We start from the raw sequence: 22932 nt of genomic DNA on the forward strand, positions 1-22932 counted from the left end.
TGGGACAACTGGTGGATCTGCAGGTACTGCCCCAGCTGCTGTATGGGTTGCACCTCTGCCCCTACCACGGCCTCTACCATGGCCTCGGCCTCTCGCAGCCCTGGATGGTGGTACTGGTAGCTGGCCCTCCTGACCGGTAGCACGAATCCTCACCATACGGACTTCCAAATAATATTACGGATACGCTTCTAAGTCCAAAATCACCATACAGAGCTATTGAAATTATCAGAATTCGAATTCGAGATCGTTTACACATAGGTCCATATCCGGTCCACTTTTCGAACTCAATTTTTCAATTATGAGACTAAGTGTCTCATTTCACTTTGAGTTCCTCCTGGACCCGAACCAACTAACCCGATATAACATAATATAGCTGAATAACACAAAAGAAGTAGAAATGGGAAAAACAGGGCTATAACTCCCGAAACGACCGTCCGGGTCGTTACACTCCGTCCCCAATCCACCGATATCCAGGCCGCCGCCATGTGGGGCTTCGCCGCGGTTAAATGAAGACATTTGTTGAAGAAGCACCAATTTAAAGGATCAAACGAAAACTAGAGACAGAACTTCTTCAGATCTCACAAGGCAAATATGAACAATCAATGCAAAATCTAAGAAAAATCTAGAATGTGTAACACAATTGTGTGAAAGAAAACGCCGGCCGGAGGAAGGGGTTAGGGGTGACACAACAAGGAAGGGGGGAAGTGGTCGCCGACCGGATCTGTCGTTGGCGAAATACAGCCCCAACTAGGGTTTCTAAAAGCATGGGAGGAAAAAACCAGGGGAAAAAGAGAAGAAAGAGGAAAGAGAAAGGAGGAGAGAGGGAGAGAGAAAAATAATACACATAGTATTTAATGGCTTAAATGTAGGAAGTAGACATAAATAGATATTTTGCTTTAAAAATTAAAAAGTAGCTATAGGAGATAAATTTTTAAACGGGTATTTATTTATAATAAATAAGGTATCAACCTTTGCTATAGGAACAAAGGCAAAATTTTCATTACCATACTGTTAGTTGAGCCCAATCCGTCTAACATCAAATGGCCCAATTTATATCCAATCCCGAGAATGGGCCTACCAAATGCAGCCCAAACCCTATCTTTCCCTTTTTCTCCCCGCTTAATAAAACCACTATAAACCTCTTATAAACCCTAACCCTAGTTGTGCACACTCCACTATCCCAGTTCCCATATAATATAAACATTTGGAGTTACATACAAAAACAGGGGCTGAGACCAAGAGAGAAGTTCAACCTCAAGCAACTTGTACATGACGCTGTATCTACTGTACGAGTCGGCGTCTGGGTACGCGCTGTTCTTGGCTCATGGAATTGATGAAATTGGGCAGAACACGGAGGCGGTTCGCAACTCCATCACTGATCTCAATCGGTTCGGAAAGGTCGTAAAGATCGAAGCTTTTAACCCTTTTGAGTCAGCCCTTGACGCCCTCAATCAATGCAACGCTGTTTCTGAAGGTCAACAACTGTAAAATTTTTGCAGATAGAATTTGTTAATTTTGTTCTCTTGTATAAATTTTATGTACAGTCACGTTTTGGGTGTCTGCATGTGTGGTTTTAGCTTCTTTCATTTAATGGGGTTTTCAGTTTGTTTGAGTTTTGGCTGAGGTAGTGACATTGTGATTGTGTTGCATGGTGACTAAAGTCTCATATTAAAAAAGAGATATTTTTTAATTGTGGTTTCTTTGAAGTAGAACTTTCTGTTTTTTGGTGTTCCAAGATTTTCACGGGGTCAAACTATAGTGCTTTTGATGTATTGCAGGTTATTCTCAATTACTTCTTTTTATTTGTTGCATTAGCTAAGCCTTTATGCTCCAAAAAAGCCCCATGTCCGAAATTCAAAAATTTATAAGATTACAATTGGATGTGATTTAAGTTTTATACATGTGCAATATGTAGAATTCACACTAGTAGTGTGGTTCTACTGCTTGTAGAATTAAACCTTCTTTATTTTCCAGGTCTTAAATCTGCATTCACTAGTGATGTTACCGTTAGTTGTTTTTAAGCAACTTAATAGTGTTAAAATGATGAGAAATGTGGGTGCTTAATGGCCTGTCACGCCGAGTTATTTGACACTTTCTTTTTCATTTCCCCCCTCAGTTTTGTTCTTTTGTTTATTTGGTCTGACTGGATTTTTGGAATTGGGATTTCAGGGCAAATGACTGAGGAGCTAAGGAACTTCTTGGAGCGAAGTCTCCCAAAAGTCAAGGAGGGTAAGAAGGCTAAGTTCAGTCTAGGATTGGCGGAACCTAAGCTTGGGTCTCATATCCATGAAGTAACTAAGATACCCTGCCAAAGTAATGAGTTTATTCTTGAGCTTCTGCGTGGAGTGCGCTTGCATTTTGAGAAGTTCATTGAAAACCTAAAGGTTTGTTTACTTCCTTCGTTTACCAAGGAGTTTATCCTTGCCATAGTCCACTATCAAGTATCCCTAATTTTTTCCTCTCATCTGTTCAAGTGGTTTGGGTCTTCGATGGATATTTTGGCCTTTGTTTTGGAATAAAAATAAAAGGACAGACACTTGAGCCTGTTCAAAATAAAAATAAAAATAAAGGAACAGATACATGAGCCTGATGAAATTTGAGAAACTTCATATAGGTGACTTTTACTTATTCTTTTGCACCTTTTCTCGTAGCCTGGAGATCTGGAGAAAGCCCAACTTGGTCTGAGTCACAGTTACAGCAGAGCAAAGGTCAAGTTCAATGTTAATCGTGTTGACAATATGGTTACTCAGGCAATTGTCCTACTTGATACTCTTGATAAAGATATTAATACCTTTGCCATGCGAGTCAGGTTCGTTTCTTCTTTGTCTTATCTCCACTTTGTGTGCTGTCAGTTTTAACATGATACACCCATAGTATAATCAATTTGGCACTTATGTATAGTCACCTTTTTTATCCTTGGTTTGTAGTCTCTGAATTATTTTTCCGTCAAATACTTGTTGATGCAGAGAATGGTACTCTTGGCATTTCCCAGAGTTGGTGAAGATTGTCAATGACAATTATCTATATGCCAAAGTAGCAAAATTTGTTGATGACAAATCCCAATTGTCTGAAGACAAAATTCCAGACTTAACAGAAATCGTTGGAGATGAAGATAAAGCAAAAGAAATCGTAGAAGCTGCAAAAGCATCCATGGGTATGATATTATCATTTCTCAAGTCATGGAAATGGTGCTTATTCCTTCTGTTAACTTCTTTTGCTCTAATTTCCAGGCCAGGATTTGTCGCCAGTTGACTTGATTAATGTCAAGATGTTTGCACAGAGGGTAATGGACCTTGTCGAATACAGGAAGAATCTTTATGATTATCTCGTTGCTAAAATGCATGACATAGCACCGAATTTGGCTGCTCTGATTGGTGAAGTTGTTGGTGCTCGTTTAATTTCTCATGCTGGTAGTCTTACAAATTTGGCAAAGTGCCCTTCTTCTACCCTTCAGATCCTTGGTGCTGAGAAGGCACTCTTTAGGTAATCTACTCTTGTTAATTCTAGTTTGCACTTGCTCATCGTCTCATATATCAGGTTTTGCAGGTGGGTTGTGGTGCTGAGCCTATTTGGTTTATTTTATTCAGCTTATATAATCCCAACATTTTGTCTAATCATATTCTGAGTGTTGATTCCTATCATTTTGTTTCAGGGCCTTGAAAACCAAGGGAAATACACCAAAATATGGACTCATATTCCATTCTTCCTTCATCGGCCGTGCATCTGCTCGTAACAAAGGTCGAATGGCTCGTTATCTTGCAAACAAATGTTCGATTGCTTCTCGCCTAGACTGTTTCTTAGGTCAGCCTTGTTCCAGCAAACAATTCATCATTCATTACTTGATGGGTTTTCTTTTTCGTGCAAGATGAACTTCTCATGTTTTATCTACAGATACGAGTACTACTACTTTTGGAGAGAAACTCCGTGAACAAGTTGAGGAGCGTCTAGACTTTTATGACAAGGGGGTTGCACCACGGAAAAACATAGATGTGATGAAATCTGCTATTGAAACAGTCGAAGGCAAAGGTGAGTTGTGGGCGAATGGAGCTATTCATCCTAATGAGTTACCATCTGTATACCGTACATTCTAAATTTCCTAAGCTTTGAGGCGAAGATATAGACTTGTGTTGTTCAAACCAATGGAATTGGTACAAAGTGTACCTGCATGGTGCACATTCTTGACAATTTGTTGGCAATATGATGAAAGTTTTAAACGTTGTATCATGCTGCCGTGGTACTTGTTCAGTAAATGCTACTCAAGACTTTATCTGCATGCATGACTACGTATAGACTAAATACGCTTTTGCTTATTGGCTGAACATGTTCGAACTCATTCCTAGAATTTTGCTGGATGTCCTTGTTTTTGCTTCTGCATTGAGGTTGTGTATAACACATTGCTGTGCTGCAGATACAGAAATGGATGTTGATGAGCCTTCAACAAAGAAAAGCAAGAAAAAGAAATCCAAAGTTGAGGTGGTGGAATATGCTCAACCCATGATCGAGGATAAGCCACTTGTCACAAATGGTGATGCCTCTGAAGAACCAAAGTCTGAAAAGAAGAAGAAGAAGCGGAAAACAGAACAGGAGCCAGAGCATGAAGAGGATCAGACCAATGGTGTGCCTGAGGATGGAACAGCAAAGAAGAAAAAGAAAAAGAAGAGTAAGGAGGAAAATGGAGAGGAACTCCAAGCTGCAAGCGAAGTTAAAAAGAAGAAAAAGAAGTCCAAAGTCCAAGATGATGAATAAAGATACAATACTTCTTATTTTGTCTGTCTTCCTCACCTTGCCTGTATGCCCCGCCCTCGACCTCTTTTTGTAATCCTAGGTATTTGTGCCATCTAGTAGTTTTGTTCCTGAACCAAGTTATTGCTAGAGAGAGCCATTGTATGAAACGCTCATCTTCTCTATTATTAACAGATTGGCCTTAGTGATTGCTTTCCTTTGATGTGAGGTTGGTTCACTTGGATTTATTTATTGTATCGGTTCTTGTTTAGATCTTTTTTAATACATAAAATCATGATAAAAAAATTAAGTTATTGTGAAATCAATCTTGCTGAATTGTTTTTTGTTTTTAGTTAGGTCTTTTGAAACAGATGAAAATCATGAATAAAGAATAAATCTGTATCCTTAAACTTCATGCTACAGTATACTTCTAGGGCAGGGCCGCCACAAAAACAACCCTGTTTTTCTTCTTGTTTTTGTGTTTATTGCGGAATCCTTATAATCATTAGAAGTTTCAGCAAATCTGACCCGTACGTATATGGCTAAACTGATGACTTTTGTTTACAATGTCTAATGGTCTTGATCTTTCAAACACATGGCTGCCGCAGGTATACTGCCCAACCAAGTTGAGTCCCTCTTTGTACACAACAATCCATTACAGGCATAAGATTGAAGTGAAATTGGACCCCAAAGCTCAAAAAATGTAAGATCATAATGTATGGAGAAGTTCTTGGTTAAAACAAAGAGACGTTAATGTTTAGCTGACAGTAATGGCTCCATGAGATCAGGGGATTTGTTGACAAAGTTCCAAGATTTGTAGATACAAGTATATTGAAGATGATATCAATTGGAAGGCGCATGCGCTTCTCCTCCATCTTTACTTATAGTCAGTTTAGCTGAATCGCTCGCAATAAGCTACTCTACTCATTGCCTTAAGTTTTTGAATTGGATAGACATTGAGGTCAAGCTTTAAAACCTGATAAGATAAATATGCTAGAAAAGTCCAACTAAAAGCCTTCAAATTTAACACTCAAAATCATAATAGCTAGAGACAGACATATCTGTTATTCTGAAATGTATTTTGAGGGTGGCATACATTAAATGTAATTGCTGCTTGATAAGTTTCCTAGTTATAGTCTGACATATTTCTTTTCAGCGCCTTCTCCAGAAATGGCTCACGAGCAACACGTAGGGGACGATATGTAGGAGGAAGCCGAACAGAACAAGTATTCTTTGAACTAGCATCTTTTAAAACAACATCCCAAAATGGATTGACAATATCTTTCTCTCCCCTTGCATCTTCACAACTTGGTTCTCCTATTTGCACATTTGGCCCTTCAACATGCAGAATTTTGAGCCCAAACTCCACAATTCTGATTCCATCTCCTGAGGTAACTGTGATCTCCAGTATATCATCACTGCCCAACTGATTCTCAAGTTTCCAATGGCTTAACCACATCATTCCTTCTTTCCCTTCCGGAACTCCATAGAACAAGGGCTGGTAAGACCATTTCACACTCCGAGTTAAGTTATTAACAGTAATGCACGGGCAGTCAAAGGTTGATTCATATGGTTTATTTTCCACTGGCCGATACCGAATGGGTCCTCTTTGAGCTTTGTGCATGGCAAGAGGAGCTATTCTTGAAGGCGGAGTTAGGCGCGGGGGACGATGAGCACTTAGACCAAATACGGAACGCTTGTACACAATGCAAAAACTCAAGCCTTCAATCGTGGAAGTACAAGTAGGCACTTTGAAGGATGTATGTGATTCTTTTGTGTATTTTGAGCTGAACCAAGAAGGTACATGTTCACCTGGCAGAAAAGTGCTAAAGACACCTGGTTGGTACAGTACCTGCAAAAAGTAATAGATGAACTTTTAATTGTTCTTGTCTGTGTAAATATTCAAGGTGTGTCTTGCAGCAAGCCCCGTTATCCTGATAGCTAATTTAGTCACTAAAGCAAAGAAAGAATATTTATCAACCAAGAAACTGTAAGCAAAATCTGAAGCTTAAAAAAAAAAGAAAAAAAGAAGGGCAGCCTGGTCCACTAAGCTTCCGCTATGCGCAGGGTTCGAGGAAGGGTCGGATCACAAGGGTCTATTGTACGCAGCCTTACCCTGCATTTCTGCAAGAAGTTATTTCCACGGCTTGAACCCGTTATGCCAAGGCTCCCCTGTTAGCAAAATCTGAAGCTTAATATTCACAAAACTGAAACAATGAAAGAACGAGCAAGACATACCTGAAGAACAACTTTCTTTGTCTTCCTTGTTGGAGTCCATCCTTTACCATGTATTCGGTAGTAACTCAGGATATTAGATGTAAGATTGATCATGACATTATCCATAGAAGCTAAGTTCGACAAGCCCAACTTGCAAAGCATCTCTGCCTCAGTATTTCTTAAGGGCTCTAACTTGAAATTTCCATCTATTTCAACTAATTTAGCACAATTCGACACAAGTAAATCCTTCAGTCTAGATGATCTTGATTGATATGATATTTTCTCTAACGACCAGCAATTAGTAACATTGAGATGTTCTACATTGGGAAGCCCTACGAGCGATCTGAGCTTTTCACAGCCTTCCACTTCAAGCTTCTGAAGACCGGTGAGATAAATTATGCCCTTTGGTAGGCAGCAAATTGGATTTTCGCTCAAATCTAAGTTTTGCAATAAGGAGAGGCTACTGAAAGCAACTGGAAAAGCATCATTGGATAGATTACAGTTAGCAAGACTCAGAGTAACCAAGGAATTAGGTAAACTAATATGTGAAACTTTAGGACATATTTTCCCCTTCAGCATCCAGGACCGCAGAAATCCATACCACGGTTGGACCTCTTCTGGAGTAGAAATCATTTGGTGAACTGCAATTTCATCAGCATAAAGCTCTCTCAGTGAATCCATTTTATCTAGATCCATCGGCACATATTCAAGATTCAAGCAACCAGAGATATTTAGTGTCACCAGACATTTTAGCATGCAAATGCTATCTGGAAGTCTCTGGAGATTTTTGCAATTTTTGAGATTCAAAAGAATAAGTGATTCTAGACACCCGATGGTCTCATGAAGCTCAATCAAGCTTGTACAATATCGAAGGATCAACTTTTCAAGATTGGGGAGTCCTGAAAAATCAGGTGTTCTTAGAAGCTCGTAGGAATGGCTGAGATCGAAAATCTTCAGATCTTTAAGGAACTGAATGACCAAAGATAGAAATGAAAACCGAGTTAGACAAAACTAAGTTTCTGCTAAAGCTTAAAGAATGAAGCACATTATAACACACCTTGACTCCATGCCAAATCCTCCTCAAGCTGCTACGGTGTAATTCAATCACTACAAGGCTCTCCAGAGGAAAATCAATTGGCATGCACTCAAGTTGCAGCTCAGACCAGCGCAACCATCTTAATCTCTTAGGAAAAACATCAAAAGATCCTTGAAGCTCAACGTGATCGAATTGGAGCAGTTTTAACTTTTGCATATTTGCAAATACATCAGTTCCCAGAACCAGCTCATTTGTGGCTTCTTTGGCATCTGACAAATGCCATGGGAAAAAAACAAACCTTTTCTGTTTGAATTGAACTCTCTGAGGATTAGGATAGTTGAGAAAGTTTTTTATTTTGTGTTTCTTGAAATCCTTGGCGAAAAAGCTTGAGCTAACTATGTCACTTTCCTTGAGCATATCCATGTCAAGAATAATGCCTTGAATTGTTTGAGTGGCCTATTCAGAGAGAGGAAAGAAAATGATGAGTAAAGGCAAGTAGGCATTAAGTAGGGGATGCAAAAAATATGATGAACATAAACAGGTCTTTTCAGCTTGCACTTTTCCCAAACTATACATTCAGATAATTACTTTAATATTCTAACCAGGTTCAAAGACCATGATTATTTTTATAAAGTAGTTGTTTATACAAATTCAGACAAGCTTTTTGATTTTTAATACCTAGCATATGTTCACTTTGCTTTAACAAATATTTTTGCACTACCATTCACTATAGGCCCAAAAAGAAGTGAAGGATACTTAGAAATGAGAACTTGACTCCAGAGGACGGATTTAGATATTCTTGGAAGAATAAGAAATCATTAGTTCAATAAATGAAATTTTACAAATATTGCTGGTTCAAGAAGATATAACTGTGAACCAAAGGTACTCCTCATCTTCAACCCATTTCATTAAACTTAATGAGAACTACGTTAACTGCTGAATCAACACGCATAGCAATAATTTTAGCAAAGAATCAGCTATCAGTGAAAAGCAACTTAATTTCATTGAATCCCTACTATAGGAGCCATATAAGAGAGCATTCCTTACACGGTTCTGGATTAAGACGTTAAAGGAATCCTTTGAACGCCATAGTCTAGAGCGTTTCCCAGGCTCCAGTGGTGATTCTTGGCGAACAATGTCTCTTCCCATATCTCGAATCATTTGATGCATAATCAAGCTGTTAGACTTACCAACTTTTATAAAATTTCTGTCAATGAGATTCTCAATTCCAATTACAGTGTAAAAGTTGCACCTATTGAGAATAGTTACTGCTAGATCTCTGTCCTTCCCAATGAAAAAGCAAGCTAGGTGGAGAAATAAATTCTTATCATGATCATCCTCAAGAGATTCGTAACTTATTGTTAATTTCCTGAGAATTTGATGATTCGGAATTGTTTCCAATTTCTGTATTGTACTTTTCCAAATGTCTATGTTTCTTCCTGCCAAAGTAGCACCAAGAACTTCAAGTGCTAATGGAAGTCCTCCACAATGGATTGCTACTTGTTCTGAACACATTTCAAAACCTTTAATAGGACAATCTTGACCAAATGCATGCCAACTTAAGAGCTCAACCGATTCATCTCTATTCAATGCTTCAAACTCATAAATCTTATGCACATCAAAAGGCCTAAGCAATCTCTTGTTCCTAGTTGTCACAATGACTTTACTACCAGGATATAACAAGTCCTTCATTCCCAGTAGAGCATCCACTTGATCACGATTATCTACATCATCAAGAACAAGAAGGATTCTTTTACACTGTACAGCCTCTCTCATCTCAGTCATTCCCTCGTCCACGGAAAACATAGCTTTCTTCTTTCTTTTGCAAATATCAGAAAGAAATTGCCTTTGAAGAGTAACTAAACCTTTACGGTGTGTTGAATTTTCTCTAATGTTGGACAAAAAGCTGCTACCATCAAACTTACTGAAGTTCAAATTATACACAAACTTTGCCATTGTTGTCTTGCCTATTCCACCGATGCCACAAATAACAAGAGTGTCAACATCAATAGATCCATCCTCTAGCCACAAGTTGATCTTTTCAACACGCCGTTCTATTCCAATCAGATGAGGGCAAATATACAGGACTGGCCTGCTCAGTTTATTCTCAACCACTTTAAGAATCTTCTGGATGAATTTGGACTCGTGTCTGAAATTGTTTAACAAAATGGAAAAGTAACCAAAGAAAAGTTACTCTGTAAGATTTTGGAATCGAGAACCAAATCATGCTACATGAATGATGGAAACACAGAGGCCTAATAGAGTGTACATAAATTGTTACCCGAAGCACTATGATAAAATATATTAAGCAATTAGAATTAAGATAATGGTATGGAAAAGTCTAATAAAGATTAGAGCTTCTCCTTTGTCCACAAGGAAGTGAAGAAAAAAATGGAACCAAAAGGTCTTTCTTTTTTTCTGTATCTTTTTACTCCATTTGTTTCAATTTATGTGAACCTATTTACTTTTTAGTCTGTGCCAAAAAGAATGACCACTTTACTTATTTGGAAACAATTTGACTTTATGCAATGATTTATAGCCACACAAAATATATGTGCCTCATTTTACACCACAAGTTCAAAAGTCTTCTCTCTTTTCTTAAACTCTGTGCCCAATCAAATGAGTTTCCATAAATTGAAACGGAGGGAGTACATTGAAGTACCATCTTGTTTAGAGGCACTTCTTCTTTTCCCATTTCACAAGGGGAGTATTTACTTGGTTAACAATTGAAATGTTCAGGACTCTAGTGTTTGATTGAGAGGCATAATTGCTTCAAGTCTGTAGATGTCTGGAGACAGATCTTGAAATATCAAACATAGCAGACACTCCAAGTTTCTATCAGTTTAAGTTTCTACTATATTGGCATATCTTTGACAGATTCTGACTATCAGGTAAATCATCTTCCCCTTCATAATTTAGTTTAATACTCAAGAAAATGTCACAGGTGTATTTAAAGTTAGTGAACTCACCCATCAGCTTGGTTTTGTAAGACCATTCCTCCCAAGTCTGCAACTTCTTTGAGTGCTTCCCTCCATTTTCTGACCCTCTCATTTTCACCTTGATTCCCTCCCAGTTCTTTGTCCATATCAAATGCTTCTCCAATTCTTCCCTTCTGTTTCCTAACATCAGAAGGATCCACGTGGTAAAATATGGGCAGAACTGCACGTTTTGCTATCTTTTTACAATCCAAGATCATTACCAACTCATCAAGACACCAACTTGAGGACACGTAATCATTTGAGAAGATTATAACTGAAACCCCAGATTCTTTAATACCCTTTTGCAAATTGAACTTGATATCTTCACCTCCCTCATTTTCATCACCACAGCTTCTTAATGTTACAAAACCTGCTCCCACCAGAGCTTCATAGAGGTGATCTGCAAAAATTTTGCCGGTGTCTTTCGCTTTGAAACTCAAGTACACTTGAGACTTCAGTTCAGTGGCCATAGAGCAAAACTCAAGAAACTGGAATTGATGATTTCAGGCTACCAAAATTCACAGCTAAAGTTTACATAAAGAAGGAGGGAGAAGGAAAGTCAACGTTTTTACCCAAGAAATAATAAAAACAAAGACTTTCAGATTATTGTTTTGGGATTGTCGTCGGGGTCCGGAACCTAAACGTGGTTACCGAAATGAGTGAAAAAATAATAATATTGTGACCAAATTATAGTATAACGCTTTTTATAAAGACGCTATGGTCTAACTTTAACAAGATTGTCAACGGCGCTATACATATTTTGTGGGCCCATCAATAACTCTTCTGTGCTTAACTGAGATAATAATAATTCAAATGGGTATAGCGTCCTTCGACCCCTCGGATTGAGCATTGCCTTATTTAAAGGCGTTAAGAATTTTGTAAAAATCAATTCAGAAATATTCTCAACTCCTGTTATTTTTTTCTTCTTGTTAAATTCTCAAGTATTTTGTCATAATGCCCGAAGAGCGAAAAGTAAGGGTTTCATTATATTGGGGGGAGGGGGGAGTGAAGTTGTGGTGGCGAATAACTCAGTGAGCTATAGTTTATCTCCATAGTGTCATGTTAAGTTGCTACTTACAATGGAGTACGATAGACTGGTATCGTTGTTGTGTAACAAAATGAGTGTGAGCAAACGTTCGGTGAACCTTAAAGTAACCGGAAGATATTCGTATTCTGTCACTCCGCAAGGGGTTGCTTGTTACGTTGAGTTTAACATCGAGGATGATGAAACTTTGAGTTATTTTTTGAGGACTCCGAATGAATACCGAGAATTTCTTTTGATAAAAATGTTGGGAATGTACGTGAAGGTTGAAGACGTTCGCAATAATGAGGTTGTGCAAAGCAGGGATAACCATCAGTCATCGGGTGGTTATTCTGGAGCAGTTTTTGCCTAACAGGTTCCGGCTGAAAGAGTTTAGCCTGATTTAAACTTATCTCCACGGGCGAATGAGGAGCGAGGAAATCATTTCTCTCATACTTTACATAATCCACAAGACGAGTGGTAAACTTCAATTTTCCTTTGTGTTACGATGTTTATTTTTGTTATATTGAATTTGTATTAACACTCATATATTTCATAGGGGGTACCAGCCAGATATGAATTTTACAAGTTATGAACCCACGCCTAGTTGGAATATGCGTAGTTCTGGTGTGTTGGATCATGGTGGTCCATCCGGGAGTTATCACCAACATGATAATGTCCATCATGGGATGTCAACACATTACGACTTGTAAGTGAAGTGATATAGCTATATGTAAAGTATTTATCAATTTGAGTAGCTCATTATTTTATTGTTTGTGCAGTGAAAAAGAGCAAGCTGAACCTCCTGTCCTGACTCAATTTCCTGAGGACGACATATTTAATCGGGATCTGGCAGATGCACAGAGTCAGGAAGAGAACAGTGATTATGACAACAATGCCGATGAGTCCGGAGATGACACACCCTTCCCTGATGAGGGTGGTGATGAGGAGGAAGAGAATGCTGGACCTGATTTGACTAGAGAGCATGCTCCACCCCCATTAGACCAAGAGTGTACGAGTCCCAAGTGCCGTTTCATTCAAGGGAGATTCCCTACCTTGATCATTTGCCAAGTATGCTGGATGTGGATGCCCTCACAAGGGATATTGATGAAATTCGGACAATAATGTGGGATGAGTCTAGACCAATGGTGCTGGCAAAGGGCATGCTTTTTCCTGATAAAACGCGCCTAAGCAGGGCGGCAAAAATGTACAGCGTAAAAGAGTGTCGTGAGATGACGGTATGGGAGTCAACTCCGGATGTATAAAAGGTTGTTTGCCGTAGATAGTTCACGGGTTGTCATTGGATGCTGCGTGCGAGCAAGAAGAAAACAGGTATGTGGAAAGTGGGTAAATACATTGGCACCCACACTTGTGAAATTGACACATTCAGTGGGAATCACTTCAACTTGGATGTTGACTTGATTTCTCTTGTCCTGATTCCACACATTGAAGCGTCCATAAGGTACAAGATCAAAAAGTGCATTACATCCGTCCATCAGGAATATGGCTGTACTATTACCAAAAGAAAGGCATTTCTCGAGCGGTGCAAACGTGCATTTGAAATTGTTTATGGTAACTGGGATAAGTCATTTGCAGCTCTACCCAAGTACATGGCCACATTGCAATACTTTAACCCCAGGACCGTTGTTGAATGGAAACTTGAGCGGAGTCCGGGAATACCAGAATATATATTCAAATACGTGTTCTGGGCATTTAAACCAGCAATTGATAATTTTCTGCATTGCCGGCCGGTAATATCCATAGACTGCACTCATGTCTATGAAACGTATGATATTAAGCTGTTGATCGTCGTTGTAGTAGATGCTAATGGAAGTATATTTCCTTTAGCTTTTGCTATTTGTGCCAATGAAAGCCAAGAGACGTGGACACTATTTTTGAACCACTTGAAAGAGCACGTTGTCAAACAACGTTCAAGTATTTGTCTAATATCTGATCGGCATGGTGGTATTATAAGTTTTGTAGAGAATTTTCCTGCATGGAAAGAACCGTATGCCTACCACCGTTACTGTGTGAGGCACCTGAAGGCCAATTTCCTGAAGGCACATCCCAACAAAGATTTTCATGATTTAATGTGGATGGCTGCAACAGATCACCAAGAACATAAATTCCGGAGGCACATGGAATCTATCAGGCAGGAAGACGAGACAGCCTATCGTTGGTTGATGCGACATAAGCCTAAAAAGTGGACTTTGCATGCGGATGGTGGCAGAAGATGGGGAATTCTGACTACAAATGTGTCAGAGTATTTCAACGGGTTATTGAAGTCTGCACGAGGATTGCCTGTCACTGCCATGGTGCGAATGTCATTCAAGCGGATGGTGTAGAGGTTTGTTAAAAGGGCTGCAGCTGTAACGTCATTGATGGAAATGGGTGTTGAATTTATGCCACTACTAATGAAAAGATTTGAGAAATACAGACGGCGAGCACATTGGCATTCATTTTTAGAGTATGATCACGACCGAAATATTTTTGAAGTTTGCACCGCTATCCATCAAAACCGGGGGAATAATGTACACACCATAAATGAATCTAGAAGGTTATGCTCTTGTGGGAAATGATCCATCTACCACATGCCGTGCTCACATGCCATCAAGTGCTTTTAACATACAGGTTTAGGGCCAACCAACTACATTGATAAATAATATAGTATTGCTACATACTTAAACACCTATAGTGGGCAGTTGCAGCCAGTGGGTGCCAAGCATTATTGGCCACCGGAACCATTTAAAATGGTGTGTAACAAGGAGTTTTTGCGTTAGCGACAAGTGCAAAAACGAACGCGTATACAGAACCAAATGGATGTTGGTGATACCGTTTATGTACGCAAATGTGGTATATGCTCGCAAATAGGACACGACAGTCGAAAATGTCCTTCAACTGGTTTGGGTGGCTGTGGTAATCCAGCTCCTGGTAGAAGTTTATCTAATGTGCCCAACTATCAAGGCTACACGTAGTGTTTTATTTCCGTAATGTGGTTGTAATAAGTGTATGTACTTGTTTATGTTGCAAAATGTATCAAATAAAATTATGTTTCCATTGTTGTTAAATTTTATTGATATTTAACATTATCAGTGAAGTAAATTAATGAATTTCTCCCTCCCGTTCATGTTATCAAAAATAGTATTAGATTAAAAAATCAAACTTATTACGTTGACTTTCGAATTTCAATCTAAAATTATTAGACTTTCGAATTTCAATCTAAAATTATTAGAAAACTACTGTGTATATATATATATATATATATATATATATATATATATATATATATATATATATATATATATATATATATATATATATATATATATATATATATATATATATATATATATATATATATATATATATATATATATATATATATATATATATATATATATATATATATATATAGGATAGCACGGTTAAATACTACATTATGTGTGTTGTCTTGTCGACCTGAAAAGCTGCCCGCCTGCAAAAGCTGTATTGTACCCGAAAGAATCTTTAACACGCGAAGCATAGCGCGGTTAAATACTACGTTATGTGTGTTGTCTTGTCGACCTGAAAAGCTGCCCGCCTGCAAAAGCTGTATTGTATCCGAAAGAATCTTTAACACGCGAAACATAGCGCCATTAAATAATACGTTATGTGTATTGCCTTGCCTATAAATAACTAGTGCATTTTATTTATTATCTGCGCTTAACCAAAACAAATAGCAAAACTTTCCATAAAAGCAGGGATTTTTTTTGCATTAACAAATGTCTGGACGCAATTATGTACCAATGTGCTATTGTGAAAAACGTTGTATGGTGAAGGATTGTTGGTCCGATGGTCATGTTGGGCGCAGATACTAGATGTGTGTAAACAGGTTTGGAGGCAATGACGAAAATTATTGTAATTTTGAGGTATGGCTTGATGAACCCATTAAGTAGAAATGCTACAAACAATCTTTGCAGTATATTTGGGATATGAACTGTGAATACCAACGCCGTGAGTCTGAAATGAAATGAGAAATTGCGGCATTGCAGGAGAAACTAAAAGAGGCGGAAGAAGACAAAAATAGGCTGGAAGAGAAATTAAAGTGGTTGGAGCAGAGAATACTAGGCGGTAGTGACTAAACAATGACATGTATGTGTTGAGTGTAGTATTTTATCTTTATGCTTTCCGTGTCATGTATTTTCGTTAGTTGTACTGATTTAAATTATGTTAAGTTGCTATGTTTGTGTTTGTATTGTAGTATTAAAATAACGAAGAACCGGAAAAATAAAAACATAATGCGCATATAATGTAAACAATAAAAATTGTTGCTATTATTTACATAAAATAATATTTACATAAAATACAAAAGAAAAATCAATGGATCCCATAGCCTGTGTGCTTCAATGCAGCGGATGGCCTGAGGCGCATCCCATCCCGCCCGGCTATGCTATCAGGATCATCCTCATCAAGTCGCCTCTTTATCGTAGGATGCGTTGCAGCATGATCGTCAATAGTGATGGCAGGCTCGGTAGAAGGGGCCGTCGGTCCAGCAGTAACCTATAGAAGAATAAGTCAGCTCAGTCTATGAAAATATATATTAGTAATGTATGTGTTAAGTCATAAAAATTTAAATTGTCTTACCATGGTCTAGTCGGGCTCCTCAATATAATCATCCGTCGCAGCCAGGTCAGATCGCACAAAGTGGCCTCCGTGACGGGCGAGGATGAAGCCTTAATAAGAAAAACATAAAGATATTTATGGCTAATTAGTGAGATAAAAACAAATTTAAATTTAATAGTAATACAAACATACCTGTGCCTGTGAAAGATCCCCAGCACCCCTCGATGATGAGCCATAACTCAGCCGGCGCCCACTATCCACATCTCGGGTCGGCCGATCATCAGTACCGGTCGATGGTCCTGGAAAGTACTGATCTCAATCCTCTCGTGTAATGCTCGTGCTCGTGATCAACAATGGATCTGACGGGGTCACCTGCGAAGTCCCTGGAGTGAGCTGAAGGTGAAGGATGTATGATGGCATGCTGCTGTGATGGTAGTCTGGCTCATGGAGGTCACCCGATTGATCAGCTCCAACATCCTCAACACCCCCTTTGCTGGGGATCACCTCCTCGCCGGCCCCCACGACCCCATGGGACAGCCCTGCCTCGTGGGACAACCCTACCTCGTGGGACAGCCCTACCTCGATGGTACTGCTCTGGCGACACATAAGTAGGGTTGTGTCCTAAGCGCTCATCCTCTCGGGCTTGCCGCAGTGTCGAGGCAGCCAGCTCTGTAACCTGCCGGCCATACTCGTGCAAAGTGGCCGCTCCCTCGCCGACATGCTGCTGCATCTGCAGTCCCAACTGGTGGAACAAATGTAGGCCAATAGCCTGCACAACATGTAAAATATAAATTACGGAACGCTAGGTTACAGTTATAAGTAAGAATACCAAATAACATACCAGTGCTTCGTGCCTCCCGGCGTATAGAACGTACCGACCGCCAGCGCGATGAATGGGATTCCCGACAAAAAGTCGGGTAATGCCGCGGTACCAGCCCATATAATCATTCAGTATCCGTCCGGCGCGGTGAAGGGGGGGAGGGGCGGTATCAGGTCAAGTCGCTGGTCCCAAGTATCGATCTGCGCCTCTAACCATCCCACATATGCCTGGTCCACCCTGGAACGATCATCCCGCTAGAAATGTGTGGTATGCCAGGTGGGCGGTGGCAGTACAAGCTGCGAACGGCCAAACTGGCAAAGTACCCGCTCGGTGGAATGTTGCTCCACAATATCAAGGCACATCAACGGGACGGAAGAGCTCCAAAAAAGTCGGCCGGTCGAGCAATAATCGGGCAAGCCAGCTATCAGCGCGTCGTTGTATGGCGTCCATATGAACTATTAAGTAACAATAGAAAACGTGAGTATACGCAACATATGTGAAGTCAGGCCAAGTAAACTTAGGTATACATTTACTTGTGCGCCCTCCAGCAAATCTAACAAATCCCTGCACAAGGGGAGATTATGTCGAGCCTCGTACTCTCGTCCATATCCCCGTCGGAGAACCCACCTCCTAGCTAGAGGGAGAAATGGAGGTGGTACACCCGGAGCTAATGGTGATAGAGGTGGCTGCAATTGTATGAACCGCTCCCATGCCCAAACCTAACATACAAAGTGGACATAAAATTTAAGATATATTTTTACTGGGTATGTTATAATGAATAGAGTATTAGAACATATTTTCACCTGTAGCAGCGGCAAAAATCCAGCAACGTCACGCTGGGTGCCCATAGTCGCCCGACACATCTGCCTGTACAAGTAGGCGAGAATAGCAGCACCCCAGCTGTACTGGGGTAAATCATCTAGCCGCTCAAGATGATGAAGAAATCTTAAGCTGACTATGTTCCCCGAAGTGTTCGGGAACAAGACCCCTCCAAATATAAAGAGCAGCAGCAACCTCGTGTACCGGTGAATATGCAGCTCCGGTGCATCACTTGTGATGTCAGGGTGCAATACCTCTTAATGGTCTCGGATAGTCATCAACTGCAGATGATTGGCCCCAGCCAGTGCAGTCTCCTCCTGTGGCCGAAAACCAGTGAGCTGCTGCAGCATGTCCAGGTACTGCCCATCTGTCAGCTCTCTGCTGTCTGTCAGCTCTCTCACGGCCTGCAGCAGAGCAACGGGGTGTCCATCAACGGGCATCCCATATATAACCTCCACGTCCTGCAGTAGATGGATATATATATATATATATATATATATATATATATATATATATATATATATATATATATATATATATATATATATATATATAGAGAGAGAGAGAGAGAGAGAGAGAGAGAGAGAGAGAGAGAGAGAGAGAGAGAATGCCCTAGGAAGACCATCCCGAATATATAATCATCTAGGCTCATTGTGGGGGGTGCAGACTCCGGATGGGCTCTTTCAGCCAAGCGTGATATAAAGCTGATATGGCCTGCAGCAGGCGGGCAACCCCGATCCATATGATAATAAAGCCGATATGGCTTGCTGCAGGCGGGCAACCCCGATCCATATAATAATAAAACCTATAAGCCTTGCTGCAACGGCCAGCCCCGATAAATATAATAATACTATATATAAAGCCAATATGGCATGTCGCGGCGCGTAGCTCGATCTCATAAATATCCTCACAATAGATGAATTTGACTGAGTATGAAAGGTACATTTTAAAACGATTAATTCAACAACAACACGACCCTATGGGTCCCAAAATATCGGGCACGTAGCATAAACATGATCTTTAATACGAGCCTCAGCTCAATTTCCCTAACACGTAGAGAATATTCGGATAATAATATGATTCTTTAATTTTACAACTCCACAGAATTCATGTAAGTAACATTTTCTATGGTGCACGCCTACACGCTCGTCACCTAACATGTGCGTCACCTCCAACAATTGATATAACACAAAATTCAGGAATTTATACCATTAGAGCCAAGTTTAGAAATGTTACTTACCTCAAACCGTGTAATTCTTTACTCTGCTATGCCTTTGCCTCGCGAATTGGCCTCCGAAAGCCTCGTATCTAGTCACAATTAACTCGATTTAGTAAAATCAAATTATTGGAATTAATTCCATATAAAAATACTAATTTTCCAACAAAATTCAAATTTAACTCAAAAATCGCCCGTGGTCGTCTCGGAACCCGACAAAAGTTAAAAAAATATGAACGCCCATTCAACCACGAGTCCAACCATATAAAATTTACCAAATTCCTACATCAATTCGACCCTCAAATCTTCAAATTAACCAAGAGGGTTTTCACAAATTTTCCAACTTAAATCACTAATTAAATGTTAAAAACAACTATGGATTCGGATAATTTGACCAATATTGAGTTAAGAACACTTACCCCGTTGTTTTTTCTTGAAAATATCCCAAAAATTGCCTCTTCCCGAGCTGCAAATCGGTAAAAATGGAGAACTTAAACTCACTGCCCAGGGTTTTCTTCTTAGTGAACGCGACAGGCCCCAAGCGTTCGCGAAGCACAAAATTATGTTGTCCAAAAATTGCCCTTCGCGAATGCATTCAACCAACCGTGAACGCGATGCTTCACTGACCCCTCACTTCGCGAACGCGACCTCCTCTCCGCGAACGCGTAGACAATTGCATGGGGTCCCCAGCTGCCTCCTCTCTTCTTCGCGAATGCGCCACCTTTCTCGCGTTCCCGATGCATCCACTGCCCAACCCTTCGCGAACGCAGCGAAGAACAAATTCTCATCAGCCTCCAGGTACACTTCGTGAACGCGAGACCTTCCTCGTAAACGCATAAGAGGAAACCAGTAACCAACAAAACCAGCAGTCTTCAGCCAAAATGCCAAGTCCAAAATTGATCCGCTAACCATCTGAAACTCACCCGAGGCCCCTGGGACCGCAACCAAATACCCCAACAAGTCCTAAAATATCATACAAACTTAATCTAAGCCTCAAATCACATCAAACAACGCTAAAAACACGAATAATACCCCAATTCAAGCCTAATGAAACTAAGAAATTCTAACTTCTACATTCAATGTCGAAACCTATCAAATCAAGTCCGATTGACCTCAAATTTTGCACACAAGTCATAAATGACATAACAGACCTATTTCAATTTTCATAACCGGATTCCGGCCCTGATATCAAAAAGTATACTCCCCGATCAAACTTCCAAACTTAAATTTTTATTTTAGCCATTTCAAGACTAATTTAACTTCAGACTTCCAAATAATTTTTTGGACATGCTTTTAAGTCCAAAATTACCATACAGAGTTATTAGAATCATCTAAATTCTATTCTCGAGTCGTTTACACATAGTCAACATCCGGTTAATTATTTCAACTTAAACTTTAAACCTTGGAACTAAGTATTCCAATTCATTCCAAAACCTCATTGAACCCAAACCAATTACCCTGACAAGTCATATAACAACTTTAAAAACACAAATTGAGTAGTAAATGGGGGAACGGGATTGTAATACTCAAAACGACCGGCCGGATCGTTACGGTATTGCTAATACCATAGTTTTTTATGCATTAGCTATACATAGGATAATACCAAATATGGTGTATAATTAATACTTGTATTAATATACATAGGTTTAAAAAGTGTACCAAATAAGATATTTACTAATACACAAAGCTAATGTATACTAGTGAGAGAAGTATTACTATTTTCCAGTCTGAGGCTCTAGCTTTGTAAATTTCAATCTTTCCTCCACCATCTTTTAAACTCATACAAATTATTGCTGATACTATTTGAAATAATGAAATTCTCCTTATCAATTGCTCTTAAACTGTTAAACAACAATTACGGTTAAAGATTTAAAAAGCAAAACTCTAGAACAATAAAACAGAAGCCGGAAGTTTTGGATAATAATGGAAAAAGATAAGCTTAGATAAACAGAAATATAATTTACTACCTTTTTCACTACATTAAAATACTTGGTAATGCAGAATTGAGAAAAGATGAGTTGTTTACCCGTAAAATGGTAAAATTAATTTTATAGTGTAGTTTATAAATAAGCGAATCGATTTAATCCCAAAATGATAAATAAATTAAATAAAATACAAGACTTAGCTTTGAAATCGAGATAAAATGGCAGACAACTTGGTTCTGGGAGCAGGGTTTCCAAAGGCAGCAATAAGAATATCGTAAGACAGAAAATAAAGTATTATTTAGCTTGAAATAATGTGTAATATAAGTTTGTCAGGACTTTCATGGCTTACAATAGTTGTTGAAGTCACTATTTATAGCTAAACCTAGGGAACAAGGTACTAGGATCAAGCCTCTCTTAAATGACAATAATGAGGGCCATTGATGAATATGCAACAATAGGCTATGAATGCAAAAATTCTCTGTAACAGATGTGTATTTAATGCTGAGGAATATTCTTCATTGAATATCATCCGGTGGCAAATATTTGTTTGCGCTCGTTGATAATGTTCCCCTCGGGGTCTACCCGATGTCAACTGAAGTTGTTGCATTCGGTCTTGACTCCCATTTGCTTCGTCTTCCGCCTGTCTCCGATTCCACGTATCATTCTGTTATTTGAGTATTTAATGTGAACCGATTTTACCCTATACATATAGTCCCCATGCTTTCCGGTGGCACATCTTTGTGTCACTGGGAAGTTGGTGAAGATTCCTTTCTTGGCGGGAAATTTTCCGAACTCTTCTGAAAAGTTTCTGATGCTTGATTAGACGCACGTCTCTTTGCATTTAATACTCCGAACATGTGTTAGTCCATGATTTAGCAATATTTTCTCCGGTTCTCGAGGTAATCATGCTCACGATTTTATCCGCCTATTACTTTACCTATACGCCTTATTATTCTTCTTCTTTTACACTTAAACAATTTTACAAACTCTCTCAACTTCTTTGCATTTAACTCTTTCCTGCTTTCATCCTTCTTTAATCTTCTTTTTCAATGAACTCTTATCACCTTCTGCTGATCATGGCTTCTTTCACTAACTCTTTCAAGAACTCCGATTTTCTCTTTGGTGGGGGTCCGAAGGAGAACAAAGAAAATAAATCAACATTGATGCTGACCCCCTACGGTAAGCACCATCATCCCCAAACGACTCAACACAACCAATAACTTCAAAGAGAAGTTCCCTTATGCAGGTTCTCGCACTTGGGCTGTTGGCATATACCTTTTTTCTATCAGCCCTTCCAACATTCTTATCGTGAAGGAGGGTTGTGATTGCCGTGACCTGAATATCATTGCTCCCGAACTAGTAGAGCGAGTAACCTTAACTAAGAAGGGCTTTATGTATATTTATACGTACCCATTCACTTTGTCTGCGTTTTCTTTGAGCGGGGGAATTGACCCCGTGATTTTGGAGCAGTGTCACAAATGTCGGGTTTTTTTTGGTATAGGTGGGCCTTTCAGTGTGGCAAACGGTGGCATGTCTATGGCGATTGTGCTAGGAGACGGAGGAAGAGCTCACCTTG

General features: G+C 39.5%; 2 protein-coding genes across 3 annotated transcripts; one reads left to right on the plus strand and one right to left on the minus strand.

The window, feature by feature from the left end:
* The first annotated feature begins 1153 nt into the window (after window positions 1–1153).
* On the plus strand, window positions 1154–4939 carry LOC107763939 (nucleolar protein 56-like). Its single transcript, XM_075238550.1, has 8 exons — window positions 1154–1474; window positions 2170–2384; window positions 2652–2809; window positions 2967–3154; window positions 3231–3483; window positions 3653–3801; window positions 3892–4026; window positions 4409–4939. Exons 1-8 carry the CDS (start codon window positions 1270–1272, stop codon window positions 4744–4746), a joined length of 1641 nt encoding a protein of 546 aa, XP_075094651.1. The 5' UTR covers window positions 1154–1269; the 3' UTR covers window positions 4747–4939.
* A 777-nt stretch (window positions 4940–5716) lies between these two features.
* LOC107763938 (disease resistance protein RPV1) lies at window positions 5717–11534 on the minus strand. 2 transcript variants are annotated; one of them, XM_016582448.2, is made up of 6 exons: window positions 10945–11534; window positions 9023–10124; window positions 7997–8431; window positions 6961–7908; window positions 6838–6894; window positions 5717–6574 (listed from the first exon to the last, which is right to left on the minus strand). In XM_016582448.2, exons 1-6 carry the CDS (start codon window positions 11421–11423, stop codon window positions 5849–5851), a joined length of 3747 nt encoding a protein of 1248 aa, XP_016437934.2. In that variant the 5' UTR covers window positions 11424–11534; the 3' UTR covers window positions 5717–5848. The 2 variants fall into 2 exon arrangements, with proteins under 2 accessions (XP_016437934.2, XP_016437935.2); XM_016582449.2 differs by lacking the exon at window positions 6838–6894 and having other exon boundaries at window positions 10945–11533.
* Window positions 11535–22932: the final 11398 nt, after the last annotated feature.

The sequence above is a fragment of the Nicotiana tabacum genome, chromosome 19, assembly GCF_000715075.1.
Source record: "Nicotiana tabacum cultivar K326 chromosome 19, ASM71507v2, whole genome shotgun sequence".
NCBI classification, from domain to species: Eukaryota; Viridiplantae; Streptophyta; class Magnoliopsida; order Solanales; family Solanaceae; genus Nicotiana; species Nicotiana tabacum.

What these genes read in the sequence shown, in the direction of transcription:
- LOC107763938 (XM_016582448.2), bottom strand. Translation starts at nt 11,423, where the DNA reads ATGGCCACTGAACTGAAGTCTCAAGTGTACTTGAGTTTCAAAGCGAAA. An exon ending in TTACAAAACCAAGCTGATGG is followed by an intron (nt 10,125 to 10,944) that starts GTGAGTTCACTA and finishes AAACAATTTCAG; the next exon opens with ACACGAGTCCAAATTCATCC. An exon ending in CAAAGAAAGTTGTTCTTCAG is followed by an intron (nt 6,895 to 6,960) that starts GTATGTCTTGCT and finishes TTTTGCTAACAG; the next exon opens with GGGAGCCTTGGCATAACGGG.
- LOC107763939 (XM_075238550.1), top strand. Translation starts at nt 1,270, where the DNA reads ATGACGCTGTATCTACTGTACGAGTCGGCGTCTGGGTACGCGCTGTTC. An exon ending in ATGCAACGCTGTTTCTGAAG is followed by an intron (nt 1,475 to 2,169) that starts GTCAACAACTGT and finishes TTGGGATTTCAG; the next exon opens with GGCAAATGACTGAGGAGCTA. An exon ending in TGAAACAGTCGAAGGCAAAG is followed by an intron (nt 4,027 to 4,408) that starts GTGAGTTGTGGG and finishes GCTGTGCTGCAG; the next exon opens with ATACAGAAATGGATGTTGAT.